Source organism: Cryptomeria japonica, chromosome 5, assembly GCF_030272615.1.
Source record: "Cryptomeria japonica chromosome 5, Sugi_1.0, whole genome shotgun sequence".
In the NCBI taxonomy this organism is placed as follows: Eukaryota; Viridiplantae; Streptophyta; class Pinopsida; order Cupressales; family Cupressaceae; genus Cryptomeria; species Cryptomeria japonica.
This window is the reverse complement of record NC_081409.1, coordinates 228,558,394-228,575,990: the sequence shown is the minus strand read 5'-3', so window position 1 is coordinate 228,575,990 and position 17,597 is coordinate 228,558,394. Positions and strand designations below refer to the sequence as shown.

The following is a 17,597-nucleotide window of genomic DNA, read 5'->3' as shown; positions in this document are numbered from 1 at the left end:
ACCAACCTCTTGTACAGTTGCTGCCGAGCATCTATCTGCAACAATTATGCCCTAATAATTGCCCTAATTTTAAGTTTTACTCATTATCGATGCATTTAATCTTATTTTATGGACATTTTAGGGGTATGTGGCCCAAGGAATTGAGTATTAACATCAAAATCAACCAAGGGGAGGAGCAACCTATTCAATTATGGACTTCTATTTGGGATTCTCGTTACACAAGATCTTATATCAAATTTGAGGAATGGATAGTAAAGCCAATTTATCAAATGTATGGATTTATTTGTGATGGATCAATCTTAGATGATATTAAAGATTTTTAAGACCTAAAGATTTTGATGACAGAAAGAAGGTGAATCATAACTGGGGAGATTGGTATGTCCAGCGACTTGTCTTTATAACTGGCAGCCGTAGAATGGAGAGGTCAAGGAGGTTGAGGATCCATATTTTGCCAAAGGCGATACCATTAAACAAAGTGAACAAGAGAATGCAAGGAAAGCAAAGGAATTTGCAAATAAATCTTGATGACAAGAACGAAAGGACCAACCTCTTGTATAGTTGTTGCTGAGCATATATTTGCAGCAATTGTGCCTGCTTCCTCCCAATTTTCGCACCTTGAGCATGCGTATAATGCTGGTGTGTAATTACTTTTTTTTTTTTTTAAATACCACTTGTTCGTCGGAATTCCGATGTGAAATATGAAATCTGCACTATCAGCAAAAGTCAACCCGATGGTAACGCACAAGTAGAAGCATGTGATCGGGATAGAATACACCGATGAAGTCCATTGACATAACGCACACTAGCGGCAATGGAGAAATCTTGTATTGTCGATAGACGATGATGTTATCGATAAGACTTATCTTATTGGACACTGACAAAAGTAAAAAGGTTATGGTGTTAAAGGATCAAAGCTTATGCTGAGGAGACATAACATATCGGGAGGAGCTATGTTGAGGGAAAATACATCAGGGAAATTATGCCCATTGCCTGAACACATTTTAAGCTATCCTAATGCTAGATGAGACTAGCAGGATAATTCTCACTGATCAATAGGAAGAGAGGTCATTGACTTATGTTATCCCGATGAGTAAGAAGAAATCAAGAGGTTGTGAAAATCATCGGACCAACATATACCAATCAATAGGTAAAATCCATGTTCGTCGGGAAGCCGACGTGAAATTTCAACAAGACCGAATTCCGACGAGCACGAGGTATACTTAAAAAAAAAAAATTAATCCGACAAAGCAAAATAAATCCCGTAGCATATCGGAAATGTTCGTCGGTTTTTCGTCCGAATTCTGACGTGAAATTTTAATATGTTGGAATTCCGACGAACACGGGGTAATTTTTGAAATAAAAACAAATTAAACTGACAAAACAAAAGAAATCCCATAGCTCGTTGGAAATGCTCGTCGAAAAACCGCTCCAAATGTACTAGTGTAGTTTGTTTTTTTGATGACATATTAAATGCATGATAAATGATGAAAAATTGAATTAGAATAGGACACATCACCTCAAGTTGGGGGCAAAATCAAGGATTGAAATGGTCCTAAAACTAAAGTAAGTGCCAAAGAGAGTGTGAAATTGGGATCACAATTAAAGAGTGCAATTTATGACACTATAGACACTCACACATATATACACATACATATGCACATATATACACACATATACACACATATACACACACATATATATATACACACATATACATACATATACATATATATTTATACACACTCATATGAATATGAGTTAATAAAGACATGTTTGACTCCTTGTGTATGTTCAAATGAGAGATTTATTATGAAAGTTTTTCAAAAATCTTTAAGATAATTGTTTTATTGTCAAACTCATTAAAACGGAGGAACAATTAAGTAAAAAGATAATTGGTTATGTTCCCATTTGACCTTAGATAGGATTGTTCTATGAGTTGCCTATGCAAATACATTTTTGTATTATGAAAATGACATTTCCTACTAACTATGACTTAACTCATATTCAATAGTATATTGACTATAGCATGCAAACTTTGTTTATGATAGTCTTTGTATACTAAACAAGTTATCCAATACATGCAACAAGACAATCCTTGACTGTGAAGATGTAAATATTTGTAATGAAGGATATGTATTTTGTAGATTATGTGATCATGATTCACCATTGATCTTTTTTTGGTTAACTTATAGTTTGATGGCGATTTGGGTGCAATGTTCTGATGGGGTCAAGGTGCAACACTCCTTACAAGGTCAAAGGGTAGTAGCCTTGGCATGATGCCAAATTAACACCTTCAAAACTATGTAGACCTTCATAACAAATACCATTTTCATTTTTTTTGTAAATCTTAGATGAGCATGTCATAAGTATAACAAGCATTGGAAGGTTGTAAGTGTTTTACATAGAAGTTAGATAAAATGTCCCTAGGTATGTTAGGGGAGGATTAACCATCCTTGAGATAGATGAGGGATGTTTGGATTTCCCTCGACCATTTTGGGGATGGCTAGTCATCTTGTAATGTACCTTGCAATTTTTTTGACATCTTGATGATATTTCCTAAATTTTGACAAAAGGGGAGGGGGATGTTTTCTAGGCATCCATGTATCCTTAAAGTACCCTCTATAGGGGACAAGGGTAAAAGAGTTGTGGATGCATCCCAAGGAGCAATCGTCCCGAGTCTTAAAAGGTTTTGAGTTATGTGTCTACAACATGCATTACAAGGAATCATCCTTGATTCATTTTAAACATCAAATCATCATTCAATCACATATAATTAAATCATGACAACACATTTGTGTATTTGTCTCTAACACTTTTTGCAAGTCTAGTGTAGTGGGTTCCTTTGTCCACACCAACATTCAATACCCACCTTCATGGTTAGATTATCTCTTTATTGTTAACACATCCATGGGGTTTGATTGAGGCTTGAGGAACTCCTATACTTCAACCCTTAAAAATCTCGCCTCATGGTGCTATTAATACTACCACCATTTTCCCTATATCAAATAGCATTAAGCCAACATTTCTTGCAAGTTCTCAAGACCTAATTTTGTAGTGGATATGATCACATGTTTGTAAGATAGGTTTATAATCTTCTAGAACATGATCAATTTTGTAGAATGAGATTAATATAATAATTCTATCATAGACACTCATTTTACACAAGAATTAATCATACCAATTTTTAATTAATAATCCAATTCTAAATTCTTTATCATAATCCTCTACCACAATATTCAATTTTTTAAATTTCAAAGTACATAAAACTCTAACTCAACTCATCTCAATTCAATATATATTCAAATTTCTAAATTACATCAATTATTTAATAATAAATCTCCTTTTTCAACTCAACACCATTTTCCAAAATTTTCATTTAAAATTAAAATCACATGCATTGCATTATTTTCAACTCAACACCATGAGATGCATTATTTTCCTCTTGCTGCCTATCTAATCACATGCATTGCCTTAAGACTAGCCCATCTTCTTTCTTCACAAATTAAATCCATTAGGCTGCATATAAAACTTCAGACTCAAGCACCATAATAAACATTAGTTATTGGAAGAATAGTTCGTTAACCTCACTAATTTATTATTATTAAAAAACTACATATCCATCGAATATATGTTGTGCAACAACTATTACTAGAATAATAAAATATTAAAAATTACTACGTTACATATCCATCCAAATATTTGTGCCCCCAACTACCAGTCCAAAGAAAAAGACAAGTGCCTCAAGTGTGCTTGGAAGCGTGACACAAATAACCATATTATATAAATAAAACACATATAACCATATAATATATAAAACAAAAAGTCGTAATGTTTTGCTTCGTTCCTAGGAGATAGGGACCCACCCCTCTAGAAGCCTCCGCTCTGAAGCAACTTCAAAATAACACACATTTCATGAATTGACAGCATTATCATGTTTTTGTTATTAATTTAAATGTTTTTGTTATTATTATTTTTTTAAAAATTTCTCATAGAATTAGTTAGATTTATTTCTACTAACTTGCATGTAAATGAGTTTACATAATGTATGTGTTTGTCTTATTTTTAGATTGTGATTTTCAATTTTTTTCCCTTTATAATACTTTTCTAAGTTAACTCATAAATGGATGTCAAAACCTTTTGTAGGCGCACATAAATGACTAGTGAAAGATATATTTGAGTACAAATGGTCTAGTTTAGGTTGACAGTTTAAATTATTATATATATTTTAATTATAATAAGATAGATATATAAATATTTATATTGTTAAAAGGTGTAATGAGTTTGATTATAAAGAATATGGGTGTGTGTTGAAAGTGTTTTGTTGTATTAAAAAAAATGTTTTTTCTTATAAATCAAGATAATTTAAATGATTGATAGATATAAATTCTTATATCTTTAGACATCAATAACTTTTCATTTGTGATTCCTTAAGAATCACCTAAACCTCTCAAGCCTCTTTATTAGTCCTCGAGTTGCTTATTACCTACTCCTTTCTCTCTCTCCTTAATGATCCTTGAATTCACTAACACTAATGAACTTTGTGATAAACACTAAACATATGAAAGACATTAACTAATCAAGATTCAATGGATTTTTATCTTACAGTCAAATAAACTTTTTCATTAGAGACTATTTATTACTCACTTCTCCTACCTTTTATAATCCCAGGACCCAAATTCACTAACACCTATAAACTTTGTGAAAAAAAACAAACATATAAAAAATATTAACTAATTAAATCTCAATAAACCTTAAAATCATTTTTTGAAATTCATTTTAAAATGCTTGAAATGCATATCACATACAACAATTGTTTGATTGTGAAAAGTTTCATAAATAAACATTAGGCTATTCTTAATATATACTAAATTTAAATGAACATTGAAAGAAAATATCATATATTGAAAAATCTATATGTCAACATAATTTATTATTTTTGATTAAATATATGTTAACATTATTATCAATTCATACTTTAAAAACAAATACTTACCCATCACCTCAGGCCTTTAAGCTATACTCAACAAACCAAAATTTTCCCTAATATACTTACCTTCTTCACTAATAATATATAACATTTAAATTATTTTCTTATATAATTAATGTTGCAATTTTAAATTTATTTACTTGTCCTTTTCATAAAACCATTTCTTAAATTTACATCTAACTTTTAACTATAGTTAAAAAAGTATATATATTTTTTCTAATAAATATAAATATATTATGGTTTTTAAGTGGTGATATAAGAATTTTTAGTTTGGTCTAAATCAAGTGAAACCATAAGTCCAAAGCATAGTGTCTATGGCCATGATTAGAATGGTCCAACATAAGTTTGAATCTTGACGGCTACAACAATAATACCACGATTTAGCCATCACACTATACCACTAATGAAATTAAAATATTTCTAATTAAATTCATATTATTTAAAGAATGAATATATATGATATTTAAATATTAACATATTACATTTAGCCACACAAGTAGAGAGGAGAGACATACAAACAAACATATTCATATATAGCCAACTAAACGAAGAATATGGCTAATGCTAGAATTGTAGGGGCTTCATGGGCCCTACAATTCTAGCATTAGCCATATTTTTCTAACTATAAAAGAAGAAATAGGAGATTGAACAAGCAAATAGTTCATTTGCAACCAATGAACCATTATGTTAATAGGAGAGCTCCTTTAATTGTAACATCACCTCTATTGATATAAAGATTATGATACTTAATATGTTGATGAAGAGCAACTTCCAACCAATGTATAATGTATAATGTATAATGGAGTGAGTGGTTAACAAAAACCCTTTAACAAAAATTGATGATCATTTATATGATCAAGAAAACTCGTGATTGTAATTATGTACAAGTTTCACAAATATGAATTGTGAAAATATTATCCTTAATCATTTATATGTCAAGCATTTACTATATCTAATTATATAAAAACCTTATAAATTAATTTTGACATGTTAAATACAACTATTAAACTAACATATCTATTTTTAGAGGAATATAGGTAAAGTATGTTGAAAACATGTAGATTATTCCACTTAAAAAAAATTATATTGTAATTAATAATTAATTATTAGTAAGATATTATTATATTATTATATTTTACTATTTTTATTAAACTTTCAAGTGAAGAAAAAAAATCTACTAAGAATATTGCATGATTGAGATAGACATAATTGATTGATTTTAACTTAGAATAAGTGGTAGTTGAGAGGAGAAAATAATTTTTTTAACTTTTCATTCATTTAAATATCAACAAACACATCAAATTAAATGCTTCTAATTTTTATTTACACACTTTTTACATTAGAATATAATCCACCTTTGATAAAAAAATATTCTCCAATTTTAACACATATCTAATATTAATATTTCTCTAAAATATTTAAAATATCTACACAAATATACTTAAAAAATAATATAACATACATCCACCTTACATGGGAATCCTCTAAACTAACAAATTTCTAACTCTACAAAACCTTTCCCACATTGGAATCCTCTCCACCAAGTTAATAAAAACCAAAAAAGAAAAACAGAAGAAAGAAAGAGGAGGAAGAAAGAAAGAGGAGGAAGAAGGGTTTACAAAGCCCAAATGGACGTCGTATACACGCACAAACAGATCTACATATAAAAATTCCACGTAGTGCACATAAAAATTTCACATAGTGCATATAAATATATATACAGAGACTTTCTGAAGAATATGGAAGGCACATACATAAGTACGGAAATGCAGACAATTTTTTGGGCTGAAAAAAATGCGTAGTCAGTTCAATTTTGGCGCACACCCCTTGAAACTTGCAAAATTGCAAGAGCGTGTCCAGTCTAACCCCACCTAATCATACAATTCGATCTACCCGTGGCGATCGGATTCATTTCCTTGTATAAATTTTCAATAAATTCTTGGATCGAAATCCTCCACAGGCAGTCAGTTACAATCCGGAGAAACCCCAATTAATATAAGGGATAGAGGTACGTAGAATCGATTTATGTCAATTAGCTTTAGACTGATTGTAATGTGTTATTTTCACGCATTGAAGAATCTAAAAAACACAAGTATTATAGGGCTAGTATTGATACGGCTCTGGAAATTAAAAAATGAACAATGCCCGGAGTCCTCCGAAGCATCGGCATGATGGAACATCGCCATTGCCTTTTGGAATGGATTGGAGTCTTCCGCCTCGAAAATGGGTAAACTTCGCCTTTTTTCAATTTGAATTTCAGATTTTTTTTTCTTGTTTGCAGATATTTGATGGAAATTTCCTTGATTAAGGGTTTTGTTACTGCAAATTTGATTAGGAAATGAATGCTCCATTGCAAGAGATGAACGGACTATGATAAACAAATAAAATAGGCTCTGAATTTCAGAGAATTTTGTCCTTTTGTGCAGAAATTTAAATTCCGAGTTTTAGGGGCTTGTTGCTGTGAATTTGAGCTGTGTATTAAATCGATCGTCTATAAGAATTGTTGAACCAAAATTAAGAAAACTTAATATTGTTAATTTTCAAATAATTTTGTGGTGTTGGAATCTTCTGGAAAAAATCCATAAATCACTATAATTAAGTAGATTTTCCTGAAGAGTCACAAATTTTTGTGCTTGTTCGCATATATTAGATTGAAATTTTCAGTGTTTTAGGGTACTGTTACGGCAATTTGATTTATATATGTAATCGATGTTTTATTGTAAGAAGTAAACAACTGTAGATGAGAGAAAGTAAAATATGCATTTTAGAAGTTTTTATTCTTATAGTCGAGATTCCTTTTGCATTGCTATATGTTTCTGGCGTCTTTTGGAAAAACTGCTGAAAATTTCTTAAATTGTGTAATTGTTTAAGAATATTCTCACATTTGTTGTGCTTGTTTACGGATTTAATGGATTGTTCAGTGATATAACATTATAATGGATTGTGAAGAATTTCATGTTTTTGGTTTTGTGTATATTTAACAATTAAAATGGATTGTTTTTATAATGTAATTTTTTTTTTCGATTGATTAATTTGGCACTTCATAGTTAATGAACAGTTTAGGAAAATAGCCAAAATTTAACAATACAAAATTCTGCCCAGCAGCAGAGTTAATCTTCTATTCCTCCTTGTCGTCCTTGGCCATCATCTCTACTTCCACAGCACCTTGATTCGTAGGTGGAGGAGCCAGCAGCATAGGTCGCCTTGCCAGCCTTGCAGTCCCCACAATTTCCTTGAGCAATGCTATGTTGTGGGACAACTCAACCCTGCGTGCTTCCTCATCTTTGCCGACATGTTTTCTTTAATGCAAATTTAATTTGCAAATCTAACCTGTGTTTTTTTTTCATATAAATGTTAAATGAGCAAAACTCTGCTTTAAATCTCAGTAACGTTGGCTTGGTTGCAAAATTTAGTGAATGTTTTCTGTGCTTGTTTGCAGAAATTTAACGGAGGTTTTCTTTTTCTTTTGTTTTTTGTTATGACAAATTTTGTTTGTATATGGAACTCATATTTGATTAGAAATCGATCCCTTGAATTTTTGAAAATTTATTTATTTGAAAAAACTTGATGAAAATTCTACTTATTTATAATAAGAACTATATAAATTTTAGAAAATTCTGTTCTTTTTTGCAGAAATTTGATGCAATTCGCCTGTGTTGAATAATATTACCAATTTTTTTTATTGTAAATGCCATGTAATTGCTGCTTGATTATTGCAAGACTTCAACTAAAAGTGATAAAAATAATCATGTGAATTTCTGTCTTTTGGTTTTGTGCTTGTTTACAGAAATTTAATTGTAAACTTCTGTGTTTTATTTTTTTGTTAATGCAAATTTGATTTGTGTATGCAATGAATGTTCCATTTAAGCTTAGAAGTTATGAGAAACGCAGGCTTTGAATTTCAGAAAATACTATGCTTGTTTGCTAAAATTTAATTTAATTTTTCTTTATGTTAGGTTTTTATTATTGTAAGTTACAATTATACATGGAATTATTATTTTAAGTTACAATTATACATGGAATTATTATTTTAAGTTACATTTATACATGGAATTAATGTTTGATCAGTTTATAGATGGAATTTGTTCTTTGAATTTTAGAAAATTCTGCTTGTTATTGGAATTTAAGTGAAAATTTTGTGTTTAAGGTTTTAGCTAATGTTTAAATTGATTTTAATATATAATGGATGTGCTATGAGAGAGATAAATGGCACGTGAGAGCTAATCTTCTTCAACTTTTAGAAAAATGTACTTGTTTGTGGAAATTTGGGGAAAGTTTTCTGTGTTTCAGGTGCTTATTGCAAATTTGATACTTTTAGAAAATAATTGTTTGGATTTCAGAAAATATTGCTTGTTTGTAGAAATCTGGTGAGATTGTATTGAGGTTTTCAACATTGGAAATTGGTTTGTGTACGTAACAAATGTTTTCATAGAAAAGATAAATGGAAAGTGAGCAAAACTATCTTTTTAAGTTCAGGGAATCATGCTTGTTTGGAGAAGTTTGGTGCTATTTTTCTTGATTTAAGCATTTTATAATTCAAATTGTCTATATTGACTATATTTAAGGTTCCTTCTGTTGTAGATTTTACTAGTATTTGCAATTGATGTTTGATTAGTAGAAATAAACTGAAAGTGAATCAACTTATCCTTTGAATTGCAGAATATTGGCTTGTTGGTAGAAGTCTGGGGAAATTTTTGTGTGTTTTACATTTTATTTATTGCAGATATGATTTGTATGTAATGGATCTTTGATTAGAAGAGATAAATCTAAAGTGGTAAGAAAAATTGTGATTTGAATTCCCCAAAATTTTCCTGATTTTTAGAAAAGTGGTCAATATTTTAATTTCAATTTTAAACTTTCAATGTTTTAGGTCTTCATTATTGCAAATATGATTTTTATAAATATTCAATGTTAGACTAGAATGGGTAAGTGGTCCATGAGAAAAAAATGCCCTGTGAATTTCAGAAAATTGGGTTTAGCTAAAGTACCTGGTGAAAAAGTTTAACTTTTGTTTTCCGGCATTATGAAATTTATTTTTGTTTACCGATGAGGTTTGAAGAGAAGAAATAAACTGGAAATGAAATTAATTAATCTGGAGGTTTGGATTAGCTCATGGAATTCTGGTTTTTTAGCTCATGGAATTCTGGTTTTATGATGGATTTTTGGAAATTGAATTGGTGATCATCCCATGGCAGGCATAACCCTAATTGAATTCACTTGGTTGCTTTCATTTTATTTGTTTTTTAATGGTTTTTTTTTTTGACAGTAATAGGTACAAAGTACTGTTTGCTTTAAAATTTTAATCTACTTTGCATAATATTTTGTCATGAATTTTTGCAATCATGCTGAAACTTTTAATCAATTTAGTGAATGATCTCATATTGTATTAGCAGAAGCAATTTCTTTGGAAATATATATCTAGGGTTATTTGTACTGTTCCAGCATGCAATTTCCATGCCTCTCAATAATTTCTTTCTTGTCTGTGTTCGTCTGTGATGGCTTAACCAATGCTTTAATACATACCTTTCTCCTCGTACAAAGTAGATGTTCAATGTTTACCAAAGGTAAAATCTACATTTGCAGTTAATAGATTACACTTATTCTTTACTTCATTTGGAAAATATGCTGTGTATGTAATATATCTCTACAGCCCTTTTCTCTGAATGAATGTTTTGTTCAACTTACACTTTGCTTGTGCTAGAATATCAGTTCTCATAACTTAACTATACTCTCAATAAACAGTTCTTTTCCTTTTTTTTTTTTGATTGGTAATATTTATGATTTTATTAAAGATAACTAAAACAGTACATGAAAAACCATCATCCACCCAAAAAACCACCCTCTGTTCACCAAACCACCCTACTAAAACCATGCTGTTCTTCAAACAGAAACACAAAAACCCTCCCCCACAACTACTGTAAAAAAGAAGTCCAATTACGTCGTGCCAAAAATGGCTTGATGCTAATGAATTAAAGAATCAGATGGTGGAAAAAATGGCATGTACCCTTGTTTGCCGTATTTCATCTATCAGTCTTCACTCAGCAACATTCGGTGCACTTGAAGCGTCCCCCAACTTGTTCAATCCGCCAACCGCACCGCCCAACTCGTTTTGTCTTGCTAACTCTGCTGAAAGACGCCTGATAATCGGCCGCCTCCTCCGCACCTCGTCCACCATCCTAGCTTCCTCTCTCGCTTGTCTGATAATTTCTTCCAACTCCATTATCTGAACATAGATTACCAGACCTTCCCACCCTCTCCTTGCGTCATCTCGAAACTTGGCTTTGACCTCCTCACAACGTTGCAGGAAAGGAATGTTCATGTGTCTAGCTTGGAGCTTTGCATTTTCCTTTGGAATGCCTTTAGAGACATTGAAACCCCAACCCGGGACAGCCCACTCCAGCAAAGACTCCATGCTTAGAAGATAATCACTCGGGACTAGCACCTGTGCAACGATGTAATGGCATAAATTGTTTCCTCCATCTGATTCTTTAATTCATTAGCATCAAACCCCATTTCCACTGTTTGGCCTCCCTCACTTCAGGAATCTTAATTTTCCAGACAAGAAAATCTCTGTGAAGCTAGCTAGAGTTTATCCATTGTTCAGATTTATATCATCCTTTTACCATTTTGGGCCCATCTCTTCCTTTACAGTCAAATTACAACAGAAATTTTCACATTCTTGGTGAGGGGAAACTTCTCATCCTCTTACAGCTGCAAAAACCAACTGATGCATTTCTTTAATTTTGGAGAGAAAAGGGAAGGCATTTTGTAACTTATTCTTCTTATAATGGTCACTGTAGCTATGGATTTACATTTTAGCTTCAGAGGGGCTTCCATCCCGTTGTCAATTTTCTTTTTTCCTCCAAATCTCTCTCCTTATCCTAAAACTTCCTCTCCTAGGTGCAAGAACAGCTGTGTCTTTTTGTGGTAGGTTGGCACACAGATCCTTTCTTTGTGCTTTTTGCATCCAAAGAGTCAGTTATATAGATCATTGTAATTGTTTCAATCACAGCTGCCATCAGGTGAATCAAGTGAGGAATAAGCAGAATCATTTTAGCAAAAGCAGTAAACACATCCATACCACTCTGAGCACACAAAGGGATTACAACACTTTGTATCCATGCCAAGAAGAACAGAGGCAACTATCAGCCACTAACTTGTTAGTGCCCATAAATTCTTTATTTTTTCATGTTAAACCTATCAGAAAGAGAATGTCACCTTGAAGAAGAAAGCTGTATCATGATTGCATTAGTTGTGGGATAAACATGGCTACAAAAATCCCCAAAAGCGATGTAGTAAAGCCTTCTAACAACGCCCAATAATCCAGCATCAATCCCACAATAACAGCTGAATAAATTCCAGCATCACTTGCTGAAAGAATGCAGGCACCCATGACTAACTTAAAGACCCCCCAAAACATAAATAAATCAATATCAAATCTTCAATTTTGATCTAATGATGTCTGTTCAGATTCAGAATGCATATACTTGTCCAGGGAGATAATCACTTCTCTGTTCTGATTATGGGCTTTAACATATCCTTTCTGCAAATTCTGGTTTCAATTAAACACTATGTTCCACCAAGTTTCCGGGATAGGGATGGCAGGGGCAGAGGGATGTATTTCAGGGACAGATTTTTTTGAGGCTCTTTTAGGGGATGACAGGGGATGGCTATATAAAAAATAGGAAAATTTAAATATTCATACGATAACGTCAATAAGGCATTCATCATATACATTATAGGTCCTTAATACACAGCATGAGAGTTGAATATATAAAAAATTCCAAAATTTAATTGCTTTCATAATTCATTGTCAATGTGCGATTAAACACAGAAGACAGTTATAAATTCAACTGACATTGTTTCAAGATAACCACTTTTCTGTTCTGATTATGGGCCTTAACATATCCTTTCTGAAAATTTTGTTTCAATTAGACACAGAGAACAAGAAAACATCTGATTGACATTGTTTTCCTTAAACTTATATAATATAGAGGCCATCAGCTTCCCAATTGTTCTGTCTCAGCATTAAATTATGTGTAATCTAAGATTAGAAAGTCCAGCATATGGAGGGTATAGTCTATTTAAAAGGAAAAAATGTGATTTTTTAAGTTGAAAGAAAAAATACATCAGATCTGGCAAACATTCTAGATAGTAAATTTTTTACAACCTTAAAGCTGATAAATGAAAGTTGCTTAGATTTGTTGCACAGGGTTTTAGACACAATTTTTCTGGATTATTGGATTCCCCTTGTTAATTTCTATGAATGAGATGGATGGCTAGCACTATGAGATCTTTAAAAGAAGGGCAGATGGAGGAACACCTTCTGACGAGGATGTGGAGCAGAAACTTGACATCTATATCACATATGGTCATCTTGTGGATCAATATTGAATCCCAATTTGAATTTATCATCTTAATGATGTGATATTTGTAAAAGTTGCAATTTTTTGCCCCAAATATTTATATAGTAAAAAGGGGTGTAATATATGCATAAAGGTTTGGTTCCTTGTTGCTAAGTGGGTGTGGTGTGATAAGTTCAAGGGCATATGGGTAGCTGTCGTGATACGAGAGCCATGGTATATAATATGATGGCAAATGACATGTTAAAACATGTATGGAATTAAATATTTAGCATTTTGAATGTCTGATACAATGGTTTGCTCTAAATGGATTTACAAATTTTCATTTATTAAATACACTGCATTGAGGCATTTGTTTAATAGTACTTTTTAGTGGCACCAATTATTAACTGGTGAGGTTTCACTAATATAGAAACTTGTGCATTTTTTATTTCGAGAAATTAGAAATCCATCTTGAATTCACACAAGTTGACTGGCTGTGCAATCTTTTGATTGTAATAAAGACTCTATTTAGAGCAGTCAAAGATTTAATAATAAATTATAATGGTTGAAATTTTTGTTTTCTACTCTGGTAGACTGGACGGAATACCATTTGGCCTCATGATCCACGATCTGGATGGAGTTTTTGCGTTATGATTCCTTCATGGCTCATCATTCCTGAAGCAAGAACTGTGGATGGAGCAGACATCAATCCCACAGCGGTGAGCTTTTTTCTTTATTGCCATTAATATTATTATTGAAGCTTGATAAAATGCACTTTGCAAATAACTGTGAAGAAAAGATGCACTTTCTTTTCTTTAAATCAAGTAATGGAAAAAGCTCTGTACATTATTGAAAGACAAAATGGGAGGATGGACTAATCAATTGATGAATTGACATGTGGTGTCAGCTTGCCACATTAAAAGGATAATACAGAGATAAGAAACAGAAAAGTCTTTGGATGGCGGCTTTCACATAGTGGTGATCACAATCTTAAATGTGAATTGCTACTATATTGATGAATTGACATTTGGTGTCGGCATGGCACATTAAAAGGATAATAAAGAGATCAGAAATAGCAAAGTCTTTGGATGGCACCTGATCACATAGTGATGATGATGATCATGATCTTAAATGTGAATTGACACTATGTTCTGTAACAGCTGTTTTGGCTCCATTATCTACTGACCTTCAAAACTAATTGATGAGTCTACTTATTTGGTTGGCACTTTGCAAATCATGTACATCAGCCCATCAATCGTGTTGGAGCACTAAAGGTTAAAATACTTTGGAAGCAGGAGAGTAGGTTACAAGCTTATTTATTATGCTACTGCTTTGGGAAAGTATAACTACAAGACATCATATGGACATCCACGTGGAAATTGATAAATCTCAAATATCTGCTCTATATTGGAATAATATATGTATAAAAGATATGGAATATATAAACTGGACACACTATAGTCATTCTTCATGTAATTAGAATTTTTTTTAGGATTCTACTTGTTAGTTTCTCTTTTAATGAATTATAAAGGTGAATTAAAGTTACCTGGGTTGTAATTGCTGCATAATCTTGAATTAGCTCCCAAGTTATGGAAAATGTAAGTGAGACATGTACCAAGTATGAATGTATAACATGCTTTTGAGTTGTTAGCAAGGAAATAGTATCTGCATTAACATTTAACACTGTAAGCTATGGAATTGATATGCATGCTGTTGTGACACTCAGATAGCCTGTATCAATGTTTCTTCAAAGTTCCTGGACGGGGGGGTTCCCAGACATGGTTTTGGGGACACTGGGGGATGGCCATTAGAATAATTTAATCAGACTAAAAGCATCTGAAATTCAAAAAAAAGTTAATACAATGTGCTGAATTTGCAGTGAGAATCCTTCCCTTTAGTCTTTTTTGGCTTTTTAGCTTTTTTTTCTTAAAAAATTATCTTTTTAAAAATATTTATGCACCCTCAGGAGCAGGCTGTCTTGTCTTGAGAAAGGGGATTTCTCCTCCAAGTCTAAAGGGCTTTGGGGATGTCATTCGGAACCCCAGGGACACATTCCTGTGGAATTCTCGTCAGTATATGCATCATAACTGTGATGGTTATTTTATGACGTCACTTTACATCAGTCAAGTGTACCCTTTGCCGATCAATATGAGACAAATTTCGACTGAAATGAAAGTGTTTAAGCTAGTACTCTTTGCTTGAAATTGTTAAAAAATTAAATTCTGCAGTTTCAGTATTGTGAAAGATAAATTTGAAGGTACCTTCTCTTGTAATCTTTATTGTGTATTGTGGAGCCTAGATGCATTTTGGTGTTGTATTACATTCATTATGGTTTATGTTTTCTTTTCAATCCTCTTTTTTGCTTTCTTTGTTGAGATATGCTTTATGAACCCCTTTAATTGCCTACCATTTTCATTCTACCATTGAGTCCATTGACTTATCTTGGCTGTCTTTAGACAGTGGTGTGATTTATTTCTTTCATTCTTTCTTTCTTATGCCTGTTATTTGTTAAAGTTTTCTTGATTGCCACTACAAACATTTTACCATATTTAAAATGAATATATCTTTTTATTGTTCTTGAAGTAGAGATTAGAAGTCATCTTAAGCTAAAAATACAAACTATGACACGATGGGTTAGAGTTCTGATCTGTATAGCAAATATTAGTCCTTTTGACATAGCAACTGCTTATTTCTCCATTTGGTCTCAGTTTTTGATGTAAAAATGTTGATATGCTAATAGTTTTCTTTAGTTCTATTGATGAAAACCTATTTATATGCAGTCTTTTAAAAGGTGTTTATTTTCTAAAATTATGAAGTTTGCCTTTGATCATTACTTGTTTATGAAATGCATGGTTGTGTTAATAACAAATGTCTAAGCTTATGGCTTACCAATGTGATTTTCAAATTGAAACAGTTTTACAATGTACAAATTGGCATTCAATCTCCAAATGGCATCAGTGCTGCTCGGGGTATTCTTAGAAGATTTAGTGACTTTCTAAAGCTTTATGCCACTGTAAGTGTGGAACTCTTCCTTCTTTTGTTTCTCTTATTTTTAACACTAAAAATGCTGTTGCCCAGTAGTGACATTTACTATTTCTTTAAAGGTTTATGGTTACTGTTTAATTTTACTGCAAAATTATGTCTCTGATTTTTCTTATTTATATTATCTTAATCAAAGAAATAGTGCAATTTATGGTAGTTGTAAAATATTCTAGTTTGCTCTGCTTGCAATAAATTTTAGGGGAATGCTTTCTCATGGGCATTATATTTTTCCCTAGATTTTAGAGAAACAGAAAGAATGGGTCAGGAGGCTTACTAAATCTACTAAATCTACTATCCAAGAGCTAGTAGGATCTTGCATTGTGTTGTCAATTATTTTGGATATATGCATAACATGTAAAGAAAGTACATCAATTATATTCTGTTTGTGTTTTTCTTAGAGGAATGATTAGTTGGAGGATGCTGTTGGGCTTCAGTTTTTCATCTAGAAGTTAGAGCAATGGGGGACTTTTTTCCTGTTTACATAGTCTGAATGCTGGCATAAGCTGACCTGCAGATGATTATTCTGTTGATTCACTTCTAGTGTACATCATCAACAATTTATTTGTAAAGATCAAAAGCCATCTTAATGTAATGCATCTCCTACAGGGCAAAACCTAACTATTAGAAAAAATGAATATTCTTTATCTCAATAAAGATTGGCAGTTGCTGCAGCTTGGATGAAGAAACCATACTACTAGGTTTTGGGCAGTGGTCAAGTTGTAATGACTAGACTATTCATTTGATAATTTGAAATCATTGCAATTATTCAATAAAAACTAGTGCAAAGTCTGGAGTGATGCATAGAATTATAAATTAAAGACTTTCTTATTTGTGGAGAGTGAAAGTAGTGATGATTAGACTATTCATTTTGAAAGTAGTGATGATAACAAAGTAGTACAAAGTCTGGAATGACATACAGTGACCTAAAGGAACATAAATTATGAATCTTTGTATTTTTAGAGATTCAAATTTTTTATAATTAGCCTATTCATTTTGTATGCTTGGAAATTATTGAATACAAAAATAATGCAAAGTCTGGAGTGAAGTATACAATGAATGCCAGTCTTTGTGCAGTATCGATCTTTTCTCTACATATTGAGGACTAACCGCCTTGATTGTTAGAGGAGCTACTAGGAGGAGCAAGTTGCTTCCTCTGAGGATTGGTTAGTTTGTCCCTCTGTTTTTTACTCTTTTTGCAGGTTATTTCTTATTATATGGATTGT

General features: G+C 32.0%; 1 protein-coding gene across 1 annotated transcript in view; it reads left to right on the top strand.

Moving 5' to 3' along the window:
* The first annotated feature begins 6,526 nt into the window (after window positions 1-6,526).
* The window catches only part of LOC131046334 (PX domain-containing protein EREL1), a 76,450-nt gene continuing 65,379 nt past the window's right edge, over window positions 6,527-17,597 (top strand). Inside the window, exons 1-4 of the mRNA XM_057980056.2 lie at window positions 6,527-6,995; window positions 7,089-7,214; window positions 13,926-14,051; window positions 16,247-16,345. Coding sequence (XP_057836039.1) covers window positions 7,122-7,214; window positions 13,926-14,051; window positions 16,247-16,345 — 318 coding nt within the window. The 5' untranslated portion in view covers window positions 6,527-6,995; window positions 7,089-7,121. The remainder of the gene's footprint in view (window positions 6,996-7,088; window positions 7,215-13,925; window positions 14,052-16,246; window positions 16,346-17,597) is intronic.